At 41.9% G+C, this 23,764-nt stretch overlaps 1 protein-coding gene across 1 annotated transcript in view; it reads right to left on the minus strand.

The window, feature by feature from the left end:
• The window catches only part of LOC122539962 (tumor necrosis factor receptor superfamily member 16-like), a 182,791-nt gene that overhangs the window by 151,067 nt on the left and 7,960 nt on the right, over positions 1-23,764 (minus strand). The window contains exon 2 of the mRNA XM_087977886.1: positions 2,778-2,919. Coding sequence (XP_087834012.1) covers positions 2,778-2,919 — 142 coding nt within the window. The remainder of the gene's footprint in view (positions 1-2,777; positions 2,920-23,764) is intronic.

The raw sequence follows: 23,764 nt of genomic DNA on the forward strand, positions 1-23,764 counted from the left end.
ATTGGCTTGCTGAGAGGAGACAGAGAGTGATGGTGGAGGGTTATTTTTCAGACCAGAGGCCTGTGACCAGCAGTGTTTTATAGGGACCGATACTGTGTCCACTTTTGTTTATAATTTATGTAAATGGTTTGTATGAGAATATAGGTGGCATGGTTAGTAAGTTTGAGGATGATACCGAAACTGGTTGTTTAGTGGACAGTGAAGAAGGTTATCTAAGATTGCAAAGAGATCTTGATCAATTGGGTCAATTGACTCAGGAGTAGCAGATGGAGTTTATAGATTCATAGAGTCATAGAGATGTCCAGCATGGAAAAGGACCCTTCGGTCCAACCTGTCCACGCCGACCAGATATCCCAACCCAATCTAGTCTCACCTGCCAGCACCCAGCCCATATCCCTCCAAACTCTTCCTATTCATATACCCATCCAAATGCCTTTCAATGTTGCAATTGTACCAACCTCCACCACATCCTCTGGCAGCTCATTCCATACACGTACCACCCTCTGTGTGAAAAAGTTGCCCCTTACGTCTCTTTTATATCTGTCCCCTCTCACCCTAAACCTATGCCCTCTAGTTCTGGACTCTCTGACCCCAGGGAAAAGACTTTGTCTATTTATCCTATCCACGCCCCTCAATTTTGTAAACCTCTATAAGGTCACCCCTCAGCCTCCGACGCTCCAGGGAAAACAGCCCCAGCCTGTTCAGCCTCTCTATAGCTCAGATCCTTCAACCCTGGCAACATCCTTGTAAATCTTTTCTGAACCCTTTCAAGTCTCACAACATCTTTCTGATAGGAAGCAGACCAGAATTGCATACAATATTCCAACAGTGGTCTAACCAATGTCCTCTACAGCTGCAACATGACCTCCAATTCCTGTACTCAATACTCTGACCAATAAAGGAAAGCATAGCAAACACCTTCTTTACTATCCTATCTACCTGCAACTCCACTTTCAAGGAGCTATGAACCTGCACTCCAAGGTCTCTTTGTTCAGCAACAATCCCTAGGACCTTACCATGAAGTGTATAAGTCCTGCTAAGATTTGCTTTCCCAAAATGTAGCATCTCGCATTTATCTGAATTAAACTCCATCTGCCATTTGGATACAGAACTGGCTCAAGCCAGTTTCTCAGCCCTTTGGCCCATCTGGTCCAGATCCTGTTGTAATCTGAGGTAACCCTCTTCGCTGTCCACTACATCTCCAGTTTTGGTGTAATCTGCAAACTTACTAACTGTACCTCTTATGCTCGCATCCAAATCATTTATGTAAATGACAAAAGGTAGAGGACCCAGCACCGATCCTTGTGGCACTCCACTGGTCACAGGCCTCCAGTCTGAAAAACAACCCTCCACCACCACCCTCTGTTTTCTACCTTTGAGCCAGTTCTGTATCCAAATGGCTAAATTCAAGGTATTGCATTTTTGTAAAACAAACAAGGGCAGGACTAATAAAAATAATGGTAGAGCCCCTGGGTAGTGTTGTAGAACACAGAAACCTAGAGGTTCAGGTACATAATTCTTTGAAATTTGTGTCACATATAGACAGGGTGGTTAAGAAGGCATTTAGCACATTGCCTTCTTCACTCAGACCTTTGAGTGTAGAAATTGGGAAATCATGCTGAAGTTGTACAGGAGGTTGTTGAGATCTCTTCTTGATTACCGTATATGGTTCTGTTTGCCCTCCTATAGGAATGATATTATTAAATTGGAGAGGGTTCGGAAACGATTTACCAGGTTATTGCTGGGAGTGGAGAGTTTGAGATATAAAAATGAGCTGGATTGACTGGACTTCTTTCACTGGAGTGTGGGATTTTAAGGGGTGGCCATATAGAGGTTTATAAAATCATGAGGGGCATAGATAAAGTGAACAGCAAGGGTCTTTTCCCTTGGGTGGGGGAATTCAAAACTAGGGGGCATATTTTTAAGGTGAAAGGAGAAATATTTAAAAAGGACATGAGGGGCAACATTTTTACACACAGTTGTTTGTGTGTGGAATGAACTTCCAGAGGAAGTGGTAGACGTGGGTGTAGTTACAACATTTAAAAGACTTTTGGATAAGTACATGAACAAGAAAGGTTGGAGGAATATGGCAATACACAGGCAAATGGGGCTAGTTTGTTTTGGGAACATGGTCAGCATGGAATAGTTGGACGGAAGGGTCTGCTTCTATGCTGTAAGACTCTATAATTCTTTGACACTTTGGTGGAAAAAGCTCAGCAAATCAAAGAAAAACTGGAAACCAAATTAAAAGGAGTCTCAGCAAGAGTAATCAATCTTCCTTTGTATCTATTAACTTTCCTCCTTATTAGTGTGCAGTAAACAGGATTATCAGGATAGCCCAGGAATGACTTCTCACCTTAAACCCCTGGCAGAGACAGAGGTGACAAGACTGGCCCATTCCCTCCCTTTACTGCCCCCCTCCAACTCCACATCCCTATTACAATTTCCTTCTGCTATATACATGGGACAGAAACCTGGAGAGACCGGAATTCTCCTTGACATGTACTGACAGAGTCTCTCACTTACCCTTGCTGGTCCCTAGAACATCACTGCCATTATTTCTGGATTTAATTTGTTGTGAAGCAATCACTGACATGTAAACTTTTTTTTCTCTCATGAAATCATGACTTCACAAGAGATTGGAATATGGATTGCGGATCAGCCCCAATTCATTTTTGCATCATTTTTCTTCACAAGTGGACATTCCTTTGCTTCAGTCTGTTGAGCACCAGCAATAGAACATGATGGAACAAGGCATCAGCATAGAGTGTACTTACTGTCCATGCATTGTTGACATTTTGTATCCTCAGCTCCGCAGGGAGTAACCACACCTTCTCCCGGAGGGCACTCGGAGCAGCATTTCCCATCGTCGGTATATTGCTCGCTCTCACAGAACTCCTCAGCATTGTACAGAGACACCTTTATCAAAAGAAAGAAAATCCAAAGTCAAGATATAATGATACACTTCATAAATTCATCTTTTTTTAGGTGTCAGCATACATCATTAATAGCCATAAGTCAGGGTACTGCCAGTAATTCTCAAAATATTCCAAGAACAAAATTACTGGAAGTGCTTAGCCAGCTTGGCAGCATTCAGGGTGAGGCATGTCAATCTTCAGGTCAATAAGCAATCATCAAGAATTCTAATGGATGATCATCAACCTCAAATATTGAACAGAAGTTTGCCTCCCCCAAGGTGGCAAGCTCGGATGTGAGCTATGGGGAAGAAGCAAGAAAGTGGGGGAAGCAGAGTTGGTCAGCTCAACCAGTTCTTTCATGCCAGTGTGCAAGGAGCAGGTCGGATTGGATTCCTGGATCAGGGAGTCAGGCAACCATTTGCGTATTTAAGGCTATAAACAAAAATAGAACCGTAGATGATGGAAGTCAGAAACAAAGTCAGAAATAGCTGAGAAAAGTTCTGAAGGGTCACTGGGCCCAAAATGTTAACTCTGCTGTCTTTTTACAGACCATTTGAGATTTTCCCAGGAATTTCTGATTTTGTTACACATTTCAGGTCCTAATGAGGGGTGATTTTCTGGCATCAAATCGGTACTTTGCCTCTGGAGCAGACACTGCCATATACAGAGGCTAGCAGCTTAATGGAGGCAACCTTCCTGCAGAGGTAAAGGACAGAGCCCAGCTCAACCCACAAAAGCGGGCACCAAGGAGGTCAACCCTTTTCGTCAACCCCCCCTCCCCCCACCCCCGAATCTCCATGGCCAGAATCATCTGAGGAGGGTACTGCCTCCCCAAAGCCTGAACCCAAATATTTATTTATTCTTTTATAACTCTGTGGGTGACTTTACACTGGGATGGGTTCAGAGTCTCCCACCTGCTTCATTAGCGTCTACCTCTCCCAGTCAGGCTGATGAGGCTCTTGAGCAGCCAACCCTCTCAAACCTTTGCCTTTTGAGGCAAGGAGATTTATACTTTTGAACAGTAAAGAAAATAAGGGTAATGGTGGGTAAGTGGGGCTGAGTCCACGAAAAGATCAGCCATGATCTTATCGAATGGCTGAGCAGGCTCCATGGGCCAGATGGCCTACTCCTGCTCCTAGTTCTTATGTTCTTATGAACATATGGAACTCCTTAATTGATTTCTGAATGAATTCACCCTGTGTTTGTTTAACAACCAGATCATAATGCTCAAAACAGACACAACTGCAGTCTAGCAGAAGAATAAATTATTGTGTTTACAAAGCAATGTATTGTTTCAAACGCAGGGCCACCAGATATTTGTTAGCAGTAGAGTTTGGAACATCAAATGGGCACAAATTCACCTCAGAACCAGAGTTGACTGATATAATAATAATTCTCACCTTAGTGTGCCATCCAAATTACCAGAAGCAATGTCATAATCATGTTTGGTCAACACGTGGTATTGTGTCTGAGGTATGCTGATTGCTTCATGTGATATTGAGCAAACAGATAATGCTCAAAGTTTGTTGCAGAATTCCAACGTAGCCATGTGTTATTGTATTTATTTAAACTAATTATGTGAATTGGTAGCACTGAGTCACAAATTGTGGATTTTTGACTCTCTCTAGGGCTTAAATACCTAACATAATGACTGCATTGCAATATTTTATGCTAATTTGGGAGATTCTGTCTATCTGCACAGCTGAAAATATAAAATTGCAAGGCTCTGTATGAAGAAAAGGTCGTCCGAATCTGTATACCTGCTGCATCTGCCTGGAACAGAGGCATACTGTCAAACTAGCCCATTGGATCCAGAGCACTTTGAAACTTTGTCAGGATATTAGAAGAAATTTCTCTTAAATATTTTCTGCAAAATTAGTTCACTGTAACCCATTGTATTGTTTTGCCATGGCTACTGCACATTGTGCAAAGAAAAACTACGAGACTCAATTGCAAGCAGCCGTTATTGAGCAGCTGTATATACACCTCCACAACAGAGAGGGTGGCAGACAGAACGTTCAGTAATTATGATATGTTAAGATTGCAAATTATAAACTCTGGGGGCAACCTGTGATTCAGATTGTTAATGTTCTATTTACTGCATCAATGAACTGAAGGTGATCTGGACGTAAACCAAACTAATCTTATTCTTCTTTTTGCAAGGTTACTTCCTCATTTGACCATGATGTTAAAACCATTTATGAGTGAATGGCACAGCAATTTCAGGCAAGAAACTACTGCACAGCTAAATATGAATCTCCAAACTGTAGTGATTGGAATGAGGTTGGCCAGATAGGTCTCACTGAGTAAGTGATCCCTAATTGGGGCTGTTACCCTGGGCCAATTAGGGAGTCCTGGCTGACAGATATAACTGTCTCAGGGATTCTCCTTATTCTAGGGACTGGTCAGAGTCTATGTTCTGTGCACGTGTAAATAAAGGATAACTTTGTGACAGGATACTGGCCTCTGTGGAGTTATTTCACAAACATTGCTGTATGGGCTTAAGATTTTTTTTACTGTCCATCTCAGTGTCATGAAGTTGCTGTATTTGCATGATAGTTCCAGAATTCAGGCCTAGTAATTAGCACCATAAGCACTCTATGTAACAAGTTCACAATTATAAATTACTGCCAATCGACATCTCTGGCACTCAAAAAACTTATTTAAACATGGAGTCTCATCTACGGATTTTGAATTTTGGGGACTACTAGTTTAAAAATGCAAATTGGATTTTTCCCCCTTGTCTTAGTACAGGTTGTTATTTTTTTTCCTCTGTTTTTCCATTTTAACTCACCTCTCTTTTCAGTCCTCCCACTGTTCATTTCCTAATCCTTCAACTTGATTTGTAAAGGAGGTATCCTGTGCCTTGAAGCCCTACAATGATCTCAGCTGTCTTTACTGAGATTGTAAAGTTGCCAGAGGCCTGCCCTGTTATTAGGCAGAGGGGTTTGATGACAGTTTAACCTGAGCGTCAGCACACCTCAGGCAAAGGGAGAAGTTGAGAAGGAGAGTCCTTCTTGGTAACCTCAGTCAGTGCAGGAATTGGACGCCATGTTGTTGGCATCACTCTACATTATAAACCAGCTATCCAGCCAAGTCAGCTTTACCAACTCCTCCATTTGTGAGATGAATGATGCATATAGGAGTCTGACACAATGTAAATGACACTACTGCAACATTTCCATTATTACTCCAGACTTGGATATGTGCACAGAGTAGTAAACCACCTCAAACTAAAATTTAAATTGCAGAAGCCAACTTAAGAACACAACAGAGAAGAAAAGGCCTTCGAAAAGATTCAAAGGTCTTTTCAATTGATTGGCAACTTCTACTGCAGCTACAGCTGGGAGAGCAGAAAGAACCAGCAAAAGGTAATGACAGGAAAGGGAGCCCAACGAGCAAATGTGGGAGTGCAGGAAAATGGCTGACTGGGCACTGCTGCTTGGTATCAGCTGGCATGGAGGTGGAACTTCCAGAGATAGTCATGTGGTACACAACCCTCTGGGTAAATGTTGCATATGCCTGCCAATATGTGGAGAAAGATGTGGAGGTGAAGATTTTTAAAAATTCTTTCTTGCCATCACTGGCAAGGCCAACATTTGTTATCCAAGTGGCTAGCTAGGTTCAGGTCATATTATTGTGGCCTGGAGTCATACGTAGGCTAGACAAGGGAATGATGGCAGATTTTTTTCTCTAACAGGGCATGACTGAATCAACTGGGATTTTTTTCACTTTCTATACTCGTTATCATGATCACCATTACTGAAAATAGTTTCATATTCCAGATTTGTTATCCCAAATCTTCTGGCCAATGTCAGAACCCCGTGTTCCAGCACTGACCCAGACAAAGAAGCTCCCTGCTTAATTCCCTCTCACCTTTCTGGCCAATATTCTGATGAAAATTCCTGTAAAACCCCTTCAGCACAGAAAACCTTGGAGGGCGTAACACAGATAACCTGTGCAGGTGCCACATCTGTTTGCTGTAGTGAATCCATGTTTGCTGCTTCCAGTTGCTGCATGACTGTGATAGGTGTTTTTTTCTTTCATCAATAGAATCCCTCTGTGACTTAGCTATTGCATTCTAGTAAATTAACAGTTTAAGTATCCCAGATCATGTTGGAGTACTAGTGAGTGAATGTGACTTGGGTAAGGGTCAAGGAGGGAGTTAGCAGGGAGGTTAGTCAGGTTGGAAGGAGTTGTCAGGCAGGTGGAGGGACACAGTCAGTTCAGCTTGTGGGGGTGAGGTGAGTTGTAGTCAGTCCAAAGGTTAGGCTGAGATTGTACGGTGGTGGGGTCTAAATCAGGTTGTGCCAATGGTGGGGTGTGTTAATTCAGAATTACACAGTAATTTTCTGTTCAGTATTTCCTGGAAAACTGTCCAGGTCAATAAACCAGGAAATGTCAGAAATAAAGACTCTGTTGGAAGGTCTCAGGGAGCAGAGGAATTATCCATTGGAGGTCTAAAATTGTCAGGCCATTTTCATGTCAGGATTTTGTCGCCGATCTTGGGTAATATGTATGATCTGTGACTGCTGGAAAACTGGAATTGAATTTAAGTTACAGTGGAATGTAAACACAATGCCCCATGCCTTTAACTGGAGCCTCTGGACTACTCCAATAACATTACCATCTCCCTATTGTTCTTACTGTCAAACTATTGCTTCACTGGCTTTACCAGTCTATGGTGCATGGTTGCTCTAAGTCTACTCCTCACACAGGCCTCTAAACTGCCCAACTGCCAGGAGGTTCCAGGACTTCCATACATGACAGACTTTGGACAGCCACAGGGAACGCAATTAGCTGTCCTGTTACTGCCAACCATCTGGTGTTGACAAGTTAGGCTGCCATAGCCTAGGGATTGGTTGGTGAGATTTTGGCATGTGTAGCCAACCAGAAAGGGAAGGGTGATACTGTTGTAACATTTAGATTATTTTCTGAGCTTTTTGACAGCAACTAGGTTAGTGAAAACTGACAACCATTAATAAATATTTAAACTATGTACAACAAGAGGTTTAAGCATGATGTGGCACGGTGGCACAGTGGTTAGCACTGCTGCCTCACAGCACCAGAGATCCGGGTTCAATTCCCGCCTCAGGCGACTGACTGCGAGGAGTTTGCACATTCTCCCCGTGTCTGCGTGGGTTTCCTCCAGGTGCTCCGATTTCCTCCCACAGTCCAAAGATGTGCAGGGTCAGGTGAATTGGCCATGCTAAATTGCCCGTAGTGTTAGGTAAGGGGTAAATGTAGGGGTATGGGTGGGTTTCGCTTCGGCGGGTCGGTGTGGACTTGTTGGGCCGAAGGGCCTGTTTCCACACTGTAATGTAATCTAGTCTCTAGAACCTTCAACACTCAGGTTCCAGTTCCATACGATCTGATATCCCTGATGAAGCAGGCTGACAGTTATCATATACAGTCACTGTTAATCCTATTCACATCAATGACCACTTGATTGCTTTCCTGAAGAAGGTTTATACCTGAAACATTGACTTCTCCACCTTCTGATGCTGCTTGGTTTATAGCCTCCTGGTCGTCTACTTTGATTTATGCATGAGCATGAAAGCACGACAGCTGTGATTGGGACATTTCTAAGTATCATCAGCACCGTCATTACTCTGATCTTCACACACCAGCTTGTGCCACAGATTCCTTTTGGGAGCTGAAGCCCTCAAATGCACTAAATACCTGCCAACATAAGGTCCACAAAACCTGTGCTTTGGCAAGAGTGAGGAAACACAACAGGCCCTGAACTCACACCTTCGGGCAACCACCCACACTACTTCTACATAGGGTACCAGAGGGACACCATTAAAAAAAAGCTATCACAAGTAAGGACAGCAACAAAAACAAATTCACTGCACCGTAAATGCCCAAGAATGGAAAAAACAGAAAATGCTCGGGAAGAAGGAAGACCCTGCAGCTAAAGGACAAGCTTCAGGCTGGAATTGTTAACTGCTTTTCTTAGCTTTAAGTGAAATCCTTGTTTTTTTTTAATGTATGCCAGTCTACGTAGATCAGTGAGATTTCCCTATAAAATGTTCTCGCTACTCTGGCGATTTACTGAGCAAAGTCATAAGGTCTTCAACATCATCTGAACAACAGTAAACCAAGCAGATATCCCATTTAAAGATGAGTGCTGCTTTTAATGATGCAGCGTTCCCACAGTACGGTACCAGAGTTCAGCCTACAGCATGAAGACATCGCCAGAGACAGAATCTTGTGGAGGTGATGGGGACCAGTAAGAGTCTTCTCCACCTCATTTTTAGAATTCGCATTGTACCACTCAGACAATTGATGGACTAAGACTATTGTTTCCCTGCGAAGGAGTTGGGCGATGGGATGGAGGGAGGAAGGGAGGGTTATGTGGCAGTCTGCCCACTGAGCTTTGCCAGGCTGAAGAGGCCAGCGATTCTTCTGTACTCAGCAGTAATACTCTTGAGGGCACTGGCTTGAGACAAGGTTGAAAAGACGAGGATTGTTTTCACTGTAAAGACAGCGGCCAAGAGGAGAGTTGATAGAGGTCTACAAACTTATGTAAGGCACAGATAGGATGGATAGTCAGAGGGTGTTTTTTTCCCAGGGTTGAAATTTCAATTATAAGGGAGCACAGGTTCAAGGTGAGACAGGGAAAGTTCAAGGGAGATTTGCAAGGGAAGTTTGTCATGCAGAGTGCGGGAGGATCATGGTACACTCTGCCAGAAGAGATGGTGGAAGCAGGCACATTGTCATTTAAGAGGCACTTGGATGGTTACAAGAGTCAGGAGGGAAGAGAGAGATACCGACTGAATAAGGGCAGAAGGTTTGTTTCTTAATTTAGTTAGGACATGATGATCAGCCCAGGCTTGGAGGGCTGAAGGGCCTGTTCCTGTGCTGTACTTCTGGATCAAGAGTATTGCTCCCTGTGTGGATGGAAATGGAATCTGCAGAGAGGATGAACCGACTGACTGCAGCACCGTGGTGCAGGGAGCCATTCAGGTAAAGGGAGAGAAGAGATATGTTGATTTTATTGGGGATAGTGTAGTTAGGGGCATACACACTATTGTCTGTGACCAGGACCGAAAGTCCCCGCATGGTGCTCGGGTTTGGGATATCTCATCTGGGCTGCAGAGGAACTTGGAGTGGGAGGGTAAAGATCCAGTGATCGTGATCCACGTAGGTACCAGCGCGATAGATAAAACTAGGGCAGAGGTTCTGCTAAGGGAGTATGAACAGCTAGGAGCTAAATTAAAAAGCAGAGCCAAAAAGGTAATAATCTCTGGATTACTCCCTGAGCCACGAGCGAATTGGCATAGGGTCAATAAAATTAGAAAGGTAAATGGGTGGCTCAAAGATTGGTGTGGGACAAACGGGTTTGAATTCATGGGACATTGGCGCCAGTACTGGGGAAGAAGGGACCTGTTCTGGTCTTCATCTGAACCGTGCTGTACCCAGAGTCCGAGCGAATCACATAACTAGGCCTGTGGGCAAGGCTTTAAACTAAATGGGGATGGGCTGGTCTCAGTTATAGGGAAATTAGAAAAGACAAATTAAAGGAGGAGGTAAGAGTGCAGAACTCAGGAGAGGTTATTAAAATCTCCAGCACAGACAAATAGGACAGAGTGTATGGAAAGGGATTGCAATCAAACTTCAAGCATGCTAGACAAACGAATGACAATGAGGAGAGAGACGGTTAATACAGGCCTGAAGGTGTTATATCTGAATACACACAGCATAAGGAATAAGGTAAATGAGCTTGTGGCGCAGATTGAGATTGGCAGGTAAGACATGGTGGGCATCACAGAAATGTGGCTGCAAGGGGATCAGGACTGGGAGCTGAATATTCAAGGATATACATCCTAGTGAAAAGATAGGCAGGTGGGCAGAGAGGGTGGAGTTGCCTTATTAGTCAGAAATTAAATTAAATCAATAGTTAGAAACGAAATAGGGTCAAATCGTGTAGAATCTGTGTGGGTAGAATTGAGGAACTGTAAATGTGAAAAAACCATAGTTGGTGTTATTTACAGGGTTCCAAATAGTAGTCAGGAGCTGGGAGCAAGAGACACCAAGAAAGATGTGTAGGAAAGACAAAGTTACAGTGATCATGGGGGATTTCGATATGCAGGTGGGCTGGGAAAATCAGGTTGGTAGTTGATTGCAAGGAAAAGGAATTTGTGGATTGTCTACGAGGTGGCTTTTTGGAGCAGCTTTGTGGTGGAGCCCACTAGGGAACAGGCAATGCTAGATTTAGTGTTGTTCAGTCAGGCAGACCTGATAAGGGAGCTTAAGGTGAAGAAACCCTTAGGAAGCAGTGTTCATAGTATGATTGAATTTACTCTGCAATTTGAGATGGAGAAGATAGAATCAGAGGTAATGGTATTATAAATGAATAAAGGCATGAGGGAGGAGCTGGGTAGAATTGACTGGGAGAGGACCCTAGCAGGAAAGACAGTGGAACAGCAATGGCAGGAGTTTCTGGGGGTAATTTGGGAAACACAGCAAAGACTCATCCTGAGGAAAAAGAAGCCTGGTACAGGGAGGATGAGGCAATCACGGCTGACTAGGGGAGTCAGGGATAGCATAAAAGCAAAAGAGAAGGCATTTAATGTGGGGAAGGGCAGTGGGAATCCAGAGAATTGGGGAGCTTACAAAGTGGGCAATAACAAAAGAAATAAGGAGGGAGAAGATTAAATATGAGGGTAAGCTAGCCAGTAATATAAAGGAAAACTGTAAGAGTTTCTTTAGACAGCTAAAGAGCAAAGGAAAGACAAAACCGGACACTGGGCAGCTGGAAAATGATGCGAGAGAGATAGTAGTGGGGAACAAGGAAATGACTGAGGAGCGGAATAATTACTTTGCGTCAGTATTCACGACATGAGTAAAATCCTAAAAATTCAAGAGAGTGAGGGGGAAGAGTTGAATATGGTGGCCATTACCAATGAGAAGGTGCTAGAAAAACTGAATGGCCTGAAGTTGGATAAATCACCTGGACCAGATGGACTACACCCCAGAGTTCTAAGGGAGATAGCTGAAGAGATAATGGAGGAGTTAGTGGTGATCTTTCAGGAATTGCCAGAGTCAGGGAGGGTCCCAAAGGACTAGCGTGGCACCCCTATTCAAAAAAGGGAGCAACGCAAAAGATGGAAAATTACAGACCAATTAGTTTAACCTTGATGGCGAGTAAGATACTGGAATCCATTGTGAAGATGAGATTTTTGAATACTTGGAATTGTATGGCAACATAGGGTAGAATCAGCATGGTTTCATCAAGGGGAGGCCATGCCTGACAAATCTGCTGGAATTCTTTGTGGAAGTAATGAGCAGGTTAGGCCAAGGAGAGCCAATGAATGTTATCTACCTGGACTTCAAGAAAGCCTTTGACAAGGTGCCACACAGGAGGCTACTGAGTAAAGTAAGGGCCCATGGTGTCAGAGGCAAGATGCTGGCATGGATAGAAGCTTGGCTGTCTGGCAGAAAGCAGAGAGTGGGGATAAAATGGTCCTTCTCAGGATGGCAGCCGTGACAATTTATGTTCTCTTTGTGCTTAAGAGTCAATAAAGTGTGGCACTGGAAAAAGCACAACAGGTCGGGCACTATCCAAGGAGCAGGAGAGTCGACGTTTCGGACCGAACCCTGCGTGCTGCCTGGCCTGCTGTGCCTTTCCCAGCACCACACTTTATCGACTCTGACTCGCCGGCATCTGCAGTCCTCACTACTTTCTTTGTTCTTAATACCAGTGAGATAGTTGTTGCTGTCTGTACTAAAGCCATGGATTAAGGAGGAATCCAGGAGCAGGTGAGTGACGTTGGACAGGAGGTCTCAGGGTCAGCTGCAAGTGCAGGTTGTAGCTATCAGCAGACTGCCTCCCCAAACCCTTCCTGACACATTTCTCTTGATTCGGCATCAGGTGCCTTTGAACAAAGGGCTTTGCCACCTCTGAAAGACCACAAGCAAACATGCCAGGATCTACTGGTTGTGGTCCCAACCATTGGGTAAATCCCAGCAGTGGCAATGTGTGGCATTAATGACCCATGAAAGGGCCTCAACTAGCAGCAGGCTTGGCAAAGGATAAGCCATCCTTCTGCCACTGACTTGGTCAGAGTGGTGGCAGGGAAGTGATGCTGCTCCTGTGGCCTATCCTTCCAGCTGATTAAATGTTCCCCTATACCACAGGGGAAGGCACAGAGTTACTCCCAAATGGAAGCCTTGTATCTTTCTTTGACCTGAGGGAGAAGTATCTGACCTCTGTTAGTATTAATTACTAATCTCCAGTACTAAATCAGTTTCTGTCACAGTATATGTAACTTCTACCCTTTGCCACCCAAAGTACAAACCCGATGAAAGTCTTGATGACAGGTTCTGACCTGAAACATCGAGTCTCCTGCTCCTCTGATGCTGCTTGACCTGCTGTGCTTTCTCCAGCTCCACGTTTTATTGACTCCAGACTTTCCAGCATCTGCAGGCCTCACTATCTCAAATGTACAAAACCTTACACTTAAATCGGCTATGGTTATTCTTCAAGCTTTTTTTAACCAATCTAAATTTGTTTAGTCATTTAGGTGCATCCTCTGCTTTTACCTAACCCACAGTTTTCACGCAGTTCAGCAAATGTAACCATCTTAGAACGGACACTTTGAACTAAATCAGCGTTGTGGAATACACTCAGAAATGGGTTTTTGTGTTGCACAGGTAAGTTCCCTTCCTCTGAGTCAGGAGGCCCAGGTTCAAGTCCCACCTGCTCCAGAAGTTTGTATTAGCATCTCTGGACAGGTTGATTATGGAAATACTTAGACTCAGAGGGGATTTGAAAACTAGCTGCTGAAATTTCACTTGACACCGTATCTTAGTCTGGCAAAAGACTTGTGCTGAATGCTCACCTGTTTCCTATTTTGCATCCAGCTTGCGATCCTGCTTTAATTTTGAGATTCCCGTGGCTTCCACTTTAATTAAAAGTCATTCATGTGGAATGTAGCTCAGGGCCTTTAATAGGGATATTAAACATTTGCAAGTGTGAATGGTTGAAGTGGAACAGCTATGCTATCACACAGGGCCATGCTTGTAAATTGTTGGTTTAGCTAGATACGGGTGATTTGGTGGCAATTTAATTAAAAGTAAATTGTCACACTTTCACTAAGTTTAGGCTCCATGAGCTGAATTTTACCAGAAAATTGGCCAAGTATCAATTTTGCTGAGTTTCATGGAGTCTCTCTCTCCCTGAACCCCAACAAGATTTCTCATGCTATCTTCCAAACTTGCCTTGTTTCTTATGCATCACACCCTTTGGCTTCGAGCTCAGTATGTCCACTCTCTTGCCATGGGTGGAAGGGCTAGCCACTGCTGAGACATCAGGGGATTCGTGGGACCAGCACTGCCTTTGAAGCCCAGTCATACAGAGGTGCTCTGCATGATCCTGCCAATTGCCCCATACGTATTGGGCAGAGAGAGACTGACACTCTGCCTTGGCAATAAGGAACTGGACTTACTGGTGGATGGTTGGGTGCATGTGGTCACTGCTCATAGAGTGCCCTGAGATGTTGGGGACTGGTGTGCAGGATGGAGGGCTGGAGGAGTCAGCAGTTAACCGGGTTACCTCTCATTTCGGGAACTGCCACCTGCCTGGTTTCTATTGAATGGGGAAGAGAATGGGAAACAGCATGTCAATGAGGTGTGATTAACCAATAATGAGATTTTGATGCACCACTCACTACTGACAATCGCATCTCACTGTTCAACACTTGGTTGGAAAATGAGACTTTTGCTCTCATCTTTGGGAACCTCCTTACAGCCAATCTCACTGAAATCTCCACCTTTCTTTCCAACGCCCATATCATTCAGTTATTGCTACAGTTCTGCATTCTGTCTTTATGTCCATTCAAATAGTTTATATTGAGTTGATTAAAAACATTTATTAGTTTGTTTATCTTCATCATATGGTATTTATACTTATCCTGCTTTTATATTTTTTTAATTTTCTATCTGATCATTGATGGATTTCAGCTTATTTCATGTTGCATTTACCCCTGCAATATCAATTAGAAAATCTCATTGCAATCAGTAAACATGGTTTTTAGAAAGGAAAATCAGGTTTGATTAATTTACTGATGTTCTTTGAGGGAGAAACAAGCAACATTGATAAAGGGGAACATTTGGATGGCTGTACTTAGATTTCCAGAATGTTTTTGACAAGGCTTCACATCAAAATAAAAGCTAATGGTGTAGCAGGTAACATATTAGGTCAGACAAAGGATTACTTAGCCAACAGGAAACAAAGATAAAAATCACACAACACCAGGTTATAGTCCAACAGGTTTAATTGGAAGCACTAGCTTTCGGAATGTTGCTCCTTCATCGGATAGCAAAGGAGTAGCATTCCAAAAGCTAGTGCATCCAATTAAATCTGTTGGACTGTAACCTGGTGTTGTGTGATTTTTAACTTTGGACACCCCACTCCAACACCGGCATCTCCGAATCAGGAAACAAAGAGTCGGCATAAATCGGTCATTTTCCAATTGCCAAGCTATGGCAAACAGAGTGCCACAGGGATCGGTGCTGAGGCTTCAATTATTTACAATGTGTCTCAATGATTTGGATGAAGCGACCACATTATTTAAGTAGATGGAGATTGTAGAATGTGAGGTCCAGAGGTTTCTGTGTATCCTTGTTCATGAATCACAAAAGTGAGTTTGCAGCAAGTGATTAGGATGGCAAAGGAAGTGTAGTTCTTTGTTGCAAGGGGTACAGAATATAAAAGTAGTGTGTTTTGCTACAACTGTATAGAGTGTTGGAGTCTTACATCTGGCTTGCTACAACTGTAAATGCAGGGGTATAGAGTGTTGGAGTCTTACATCTGGCGCACTACATAGTTTTGATCTCTTTGTTTAAGAAATTACGCAAATGATTTTGAACAAGTTCAGAGAATGTTCGCCCAACTGCTTGCTGGAATGGGGTAAGCTTGTCTTCCTGTCATGTCCCTTCAGGAATGTGTGTTTCAATTAAGTTGCCTCGACTCTTCTAAACTGAATGGATGCAGGACTAACCTGTATCCATTCAGTTTAGAAGAGTCGATGCAACTTAATTGAAACACACATTCCTGAAGAGACATGACAGAGTGGATGCTTCCTCTTGACTGAGAGACTAGAACTCAAGGTCACAGTTTCAAAATAAATGGTCATTCTTTTAAGATGGAGAAAGGAGAACTTTGTTCTTTGCTTGTGATGAATCTGTGGAGCTTACTTTCCCAGAAAGCAGCAGAGGCAAATTCACTGAATATTTCTAAGGCATAGATAGATAGCTTCTTGCCTAACAAAGGAGTCAAAGGTTATCTGATCTCGGTCAGAATGTGGAGTTGAGGCCACAGTGAGATCAGCCATGATTCTATGAAATGACAGACCAAGCTCGAGTGACCAAATGGCCAACACCAGCTTGTAACTGATATGCATGTTTGTATTGATACCACTCCATCCTCCTGAACTTCAAAACCTCCTGGACAGGTAAGTCCTGAATTTCAGAGATGCACTCAGAGCAGAACATTACCTGGCAGGAGTTCATGCTAGAAATCTGTGCAAGCAGTCCACACAACATGGCACATAGACAGGAATTTAAGAGGACCACAAGTCTGATTTCTCAGTATATCTTTCTGATAAGTGAGATTCCCCACAGAGAGCGCAATTTCATAAAATGAACCTGATGAATCTTCTGTCCTGTTTCTCCAATCCTATGTTATGTCCCAGATATTTCAATTAATTTCCATCTGTGACAGTCAAGTATGTTTTTGTAATCTGTAAAACCTCACAATTTCCTGATGCTGTTTGTACATCCAGTTGAATTATTTCATTCCACGTACTTCTCCCATTCAGGCAGCTGAACATTGTGACAGTCTTTGATTATTCCTTTGTTCATTTATCCCGAGTTTGTGCTTACATGTTTTGTAGCTCAGTATTATGTAATTCTCACCCTACCTCTTGGCAAATGTCCAAACTTCAATTATCTACATTTAAAGTCTTAACACCTTCCTCTCCATATTTAGTTTAAGAAAATAAATTCCAATCCTTTCGCTATTTTGGTGATTTCCCAAGTCCCTGACCATAGCAATATAGCTCAATCACTCTGGACATTAACTGAAAATGCGTGAGTCCATTGTCCAGGACTTTTCATTTCCAAACTTCAACACAAAGGAACATCCTGGTCAGCAACTTGTGTTTTTCTATTCAAGGTTCATGATGGTTCGATGCTTGAGTTATCAGCAGATCAGTCTGATCCTGCCTAGTGTAGATGTATCTCACCTTCCTAGTAGTAATCACAAAAACTCAGCTTTTCTAAAGCTGAAATTACCTTCCAGGTACTCACTACTTAACCAAGGATGACATTTCACAACTGATTAAATAAATGAATCAGAGTACTTAGAGTCATAGAGATGTACAGCATGGAAACACACCCTTCGGTCCAACCCGTCCATGCCAACCAGATATCCCAACCCAATGTAGTCCCACCTGCCAGCACCTGGCCCATATCCCGCCAAACCCTTCCTAGTCATATACCCATCCAAATGCCTTTTAAATGTTTCAATTGTACCAGCCTCCACCACCTCCGGCAGCTCACTCCATACACGTACCACACTCTGCGTGAAAAAGTTGCCCCTTACGTCTCTTTTATATCTTTCCCCTCTCATCCTAAAGCTATGCCCTCTAGTTCTGGACTCCCCCACCCCAGGGAAAAGACTATGTCTGTTTATCCTATCCATGTCCCTCATGATTTTGTAAACCTCTGTAAGGTCACCCCTCAGCTTCCAATGCTCCAGGGAAAATAGCCACAGCCTGTTCAGCCTCTCCCTATAGCTCAAATCCTCCAACCCTGGCAACATCCTTGTACATCTTTTTTGAACCCTTTCAAGTTTCACAACATCTTTCCAATAGGAAGGAGACCAGAATTGCACACAATATTCCAACAGTGGCCTAATCAATGTCCTGTACAGCAGCAACATGACCTCCCAATTCCTGTACTCAATACTCTGACCAATAAAGGAAAGCATACCAAACACCTTCTTCACTATCCTATCTACCTGTGACTCCACTTTCAAGGAGCTATGAACCTGCACTCCAAGGTCTCTTTGTTCAGCAACACTCCCTCGGACATTACCATTAAGTGTATAATCCCTGCTAAGATTTGCTTTCCCAAAATGCAGCACCTCGCATTTATCTGAGTTAAACTCCAACTGCCACTTCTCGGCCCATTGGCCCAAAAGATCAAAATCCTGTTGTAATCTGAGCTAACCTTCTTCGCTGTCTATTAAACTCCAATTTTGGTGTCATCTGCAAACTTACTAACTGTACCTCTTATGCTCACACCCAAATCATTTATATAAATGACGAAAGGAATTGGACCCAGCACTGATCCTTGTGGCACTCCACTGGTCACAGGCCTCCAGTCTGAAAAACAACTCTCCACCACCACCGTAATCTCTAATATATGATCGTACAAGGCCAAAACACATTATTCCCAAAAACCATGGCTCTACCCACTCAAACCTCAGGTTTGCTGTTTCTACTGCGCAAAGAGTCAATTGGAGAAGATTAATAATGAAGTTGAAAGCTGATTTCATTTAGGAATGGATAGAACATCATTAATGGCACTTACCTCATGGTTTCCTGCACTTTAAATTGTTTCTATTTTCAATAATGATATGTTTGCAAAGAAATAAAGATTTAAGTGGAAGTAATAGCATGTGGTCATGGTGCCCAGATCAATGTAATGCACTGGGTGTTCCAGGCTTCATCATCAGCTGTTATACATTTTTCATTCTATTTTTGTTTGTTTTAGAATTATTCCCAAGTAATACATAGGAATTGAGACATTGTAAAGCAACAGATGGATTTTGAAATCTATAAATAAATGTCCAGGACTTCAAGAGTCAATAGATGCTTCCCTTGACAGTGCCTTGACTGCTTTTATTCTTCAGTGTCAAGCTAACTCTTTTGTTACAAACTAATAATAGCTTGACAAGGTAATAGCCAAGTTGGCAGAGAGTCAAAATGGCGAAGCCAAAGAGAGCTGGCATGTTATTCTCATTTCTCTAGAGAGCTTGCTCCTATCAAAATCATCTGTCCAAAAATGTAACTAAACTCTATGTGTCAGGTGCTTAGCTTGCCAAAACTAAGTTGAAAGGGAATTCTTAAATATAGAATCCAGCTGGCATCAACTTTGAAAGATTAATTAGTTATATCTAGTATTACATCTTACGGTTGGTATGCAATATACCTTTAAGGTACATGCTTATGACATCACTGTATATTGGCATGTGACCTGATGTTATACAGGTCTCAGTCTCCATTTTACTGTGGCCACTTGCAACATGACACACTCAGGGAAATGTGCTACAATTCGTGCTTAAATTTGTTCAGTACAAGCCCAGACAGGCAATGATGGCGATTCTAATACATATGCAAATACCAGGAGCTATATTAAATGTTTATTGAATCTTTCAGTATCACATGACTCAAGTCTATTGCTATGTTATAGGAGCTAACATGAGTGTCACCTCATCATGTACAAATACCTTTGTGAAAGTATTTTTTTAAAAATCATTGCATCTACAGCAGATTAAGAGGCGAGAAGGGATCAGGTTTGAACAGCTACATATTTATGAAGAACTGAGTTTCCAAGTCCAGATACCATATCATATTACATCATCTGGTAATGGAATATTAATTTATTCGCTGTTTTGGTTAGATTCTTCAGTTTGGCAGTGACTTTACTGTGAGGAAGTTTGAAGTTAACTGTTTGAAATATAATGTGAATGCATTGAAAGTATCCGTTTACTTCACTGGGTGGTAATCTCATCTCTGAATCAGAATCTGTAGGTTCAACCCCCCCAAATGTAGAAATAGAAGGATGTAATCTGGTATTGTACGATGCAGGGGTTGCCTTCAGGATCAGACAGTAAACTGAAGCCAATTCTATCTATTCAAATGGTAATAACATGTAGGCCTAAGAAACTAAGTACTTGACCTAAATATTGAGAAGTTAGGAGCTGTCAATGAACAAAGCCATTTAAGGGTTTCAAATTCAGAAATTACTAGAAGCTGACAGACAGGGACAAACTAAAAATGTAAAGGTGAAGAGACTTCTGGCCGTTATTCCAAGTATGCCACCAAACAAGGGGTGTGAATTATGTTGGAACTGCACAGAGCTTTGTTTAGACCCGATCTGGAGTATTATGTTTGGTTCTGGGCATCATTAAAATAAGGTAAATTGGCCTTGGATTGAATGCTGTGCAAATTGTACCGAATGTTATAGGGCTGAAAACGTTAAATTATCTGGACATGTTGCACAGATTACTTTTGTATATGACTTGAATATAGAACATAAAGGAGGTGATCTAATTGAAGTGTTTACAATATCAAAAGATAATAATAGAATAGATTGCGAGAAAGCATTTCTTTGGTGGACCTGTCAGTTCAAGGGTATTAGCGTAAAATCAGCTAGATCATCCGGGGAAGTGTCAGAAAGAACTTCTTCATATAAAGGGCAGTGAAAATCTGGAAACGTTGAAGCCATATTAATTGTAATTTTAAAACTGAGATTGATAGATTTTTGACAAGCAATGATACTTCATTTCATAGAACCAAGGGAAGTAGATGGAGTTAAGAGTCAGCTCAGAGATGATGCAAGTAAAACGGAAGAATGGCTAGCTCCCATTTAAATGTATTTAAAGAAAAAAACAACATATCATATATTGAAGTTTGAGATATTCACAATACTTTACAGTTTACAAAGTACTTTAAAGTTTAGTCATTTTAGTACAAATGGAAGGAACCAATTTGATCAGAACAAGCTCCAGCAGAAAGCAATAATATCATTATGTTACCAGATGATCTATTTATGTGATGTAAATTAAGAAATAGATATTGATCAAGATATAACTGCCACAGATATTTTTACATCCACCTAAGGGAGCAGATGGGCCTCTGGTTGAATATTGCATCTGAAAGATAACAGCTCCTCAATGTAGCATTCCCTCAGTACGCACTGAAGTGTCAAGCCTACATTTGTCACAAATGTTTCTGCAATGTGATTGTGATGTCACAGCTTTTCAACCTGGAAATGAGACAGTGTAACTGACAGAGCCTTGGTCCTACAGAAAGCAGAACAGGGTGGGCTTCTTCCAAATTAATTAGTCTAATTTTCTGGTCAAGGAATCATATAACGTGCTGCCATATCTATTGACATAGCGAGAGTGTCCGCATTTCAAAAACGATTAATTAGTTACAAATTGTTTTGGGGATGTGAGTGCACACTGGAAAAATACAGTGAAGGACTGTCAAGGACACCTGAAAGAAATATATCTTTGGATAAGTCTTTTATTCAATAGGATAATTTGAACAACAGATGATTCAATAGAAATATTTCAAGTCAAAGAAGAATCCTGCAGAGCTGGCGAAAGTAGGCTGTTCTCTGAAAGTGAGGGATTTAGAACTAGGTACAAGTGTTTACCAGAACTCCAAGGATTAATTTCCAAGGAGAAAGCAAACAAAAATTGTATTCCTTAGAATGCAGGAGGTTAAAAGAATGACGTGATTAATATTTTCAAGACATCCAGGGGAACGTATAGGATATAGAGAAACTATTACTGCTGGTTGTGGAGTCTAGGACTTGGAATCAAAGGGTCTAGATTAGAGTGGTGCTGGAAAAGCACAGCAGGTCAGGCAGCATCCATGGAGCAGGAAAATCGATGTTTCGGGCAAAGCCCTTCATTATCTCTCTATTCCTGATGAAGGGCTTTTGCCCGAAACGTCGATTTTCCTGCTCCTCGGATGCTGCCTGACCTGCTGTGCTTTTCCAGCACCACTCTAACCTAGACTCAGGTTTCCAGTATCTGCAGTCCTTGCTTTTACCTTGGAGTCAAAGGGCAGAGTCTTGATGTGTTGGGGTCTCCTCTACTAGCTGGTCAGCCATTCATTGACAGATCCATTCTGCCTCTTTTCTCAAAGACCCACCAAACCACGGGTCAATCAGAGCAAGCCAATCAGCAGCCTTTGACTGGAGTCAAGATCCGATCAGAGGGAATTTCACCCTCTGAAAGCTGCTGGCCACTCAAACTATTGAATTAAAAAAAATGTACACATATCAGTGATTTTGCAATCAGTCTTCAGATTGCAAAGAGCTTCATGGTTTAAGACACGTTGATGTTGCAAGACTGTACATAACCTTTAACTATCTTAAATTAAGTGTCACTACTTTCTAAATGTTTTTTGAAATTGTTAACCATGGTCATGAAGGTTGAATTTTTTTGTGCAGTAATTCTAATTCAAATGACAATTTGTCCATTTGTCCGTTTGTTAGTTATTGCTGTTTAGCAAACTAACCCAATCTAGGTACTGAATATAGCCATGATCCATAAGTTATGGGTGCTGCATCATTAAGTCTAGAGGGTAATTAAACCTCAACATTCATAAATTCTCATCCATTACCACAATAATATATCAGACGCTTGACTACAAGAGCAACACAAACTCATTGAGTACTCACACTCATCTCACCCTCTCCCTCCAGCTAGCGGACATTGAGGCTGAATAATCCAAAAGGGAGGTAAATTGCCATATCAGGCTGGAGTACACCATCTACATTTCTGCCTCACATCAGCTGAAGCATCCAGTCAAATTGAGTTTTTTCCTTCTGGAATTGTACCAATTTAAAAATGAGGTGCCAGACCTTACTCAATTGCCTTACCCAAATGAAATATACAAAAATGGCAAAATGTACTGTTAATCTGTTGTATCTGGAATGGTTGTTTCCTGTTTTTCTCCACTGACAGGTTCACCAGCAATAGCTCCATTTCAATATTTTGTAGCTGATTTATTGAAAACATAAGAAATCTTTTTTCTTACTTCTCTTAGGGACTCTTTATCAGATTGCAGAACACAGAGTGATCTTTCTGAACTAAATAGCCTTTAATGTATTCCGTGAGGTGTTATTGTGCTGGCTAACGTCTCAAGATCCAAATAGAAAAGTTATTGTGCACAAAGCATTGCCTGTGAAAGCCTGTTTTAATCCATTGCTGGAGAAAACCACCAAGATTAAAACAGGGCGACACATCATTCATTGAAGAATTAACCATTAAAAAATCTATTAAATGGCATATCCATTCTGCAAGAATTTGAATCATACTTATTGAAAAGTGATTAAAGGAAATTGCCATTAATAGTTAGTGGTAACTATGAGGCTAACCAACTTATATTCATACTGTTTGTCTTAATCACTCCTCTTAATGTAATATACCGACTGATACAATAGATCCTCACAAAGAGCCAGTAAGCTTCTACATGTCCTTCCATGTAACTAATAGATGGAAACACTGCTTCTCTATTTTAAGTGACAAATTAATATCATTACTGATTGACAATGACCTATGATAAGGGGAAAAACTCTGTGACCAACATTTTGATTTTGAATCCGAACAGAAAGAAAGAATGGCTGGGTGTGATAAAACTGAAAATGTATGCTCCAAGAGAAACTGTAAAGGAAAACAGAAGTGAAGAAGGATGTACTGTAATAGGGTCTGGGTAGTGAGGTTGGATAAAAACCACATCTTTCGTCTTTGCCATGTAGGCTGCACTGTAGAATAGACAGATGGACGAAGGGAAATGAAAGTGTTGCGCTGGAAGAGTAGAAAGTGCTCTTCTGAGGTGTTGGCTGCAGTCATTTGAATCAAAATGCAACCAGATTTTGTGGGAACATTTTGAAGGCCTGTTTGTGGTATCTTTTTTTTAGAATCATGACAAGGCAAAGCAGTTACTCACCACAATCTGTAATGATTTCATTCAAATAACAGAATGCTCATTGTAACACAATGCAGAGTTTATCTGGCTTTGTATCAT

This window comes from Chiloscyllium plagiosum, unplaced genomic scaffold (assembly GCF_037043375.1).
Source record: "Chiloscyllium plagiosum isolate Xiang-an unplaced genomic scaffold, Cpla_swu_hap1 HiC_scaffold_32, whole genome shotgun sequence".
In the NCBI taxonomy this organism is placed as follows: domain Eukaryota; kingdom Metazoa; phylum Chordata; class Chondrichthyes; order Orectolobiformes; family Hemiscylliidae; genus Chiloscyllium; species Chiloscyllium plagiosum.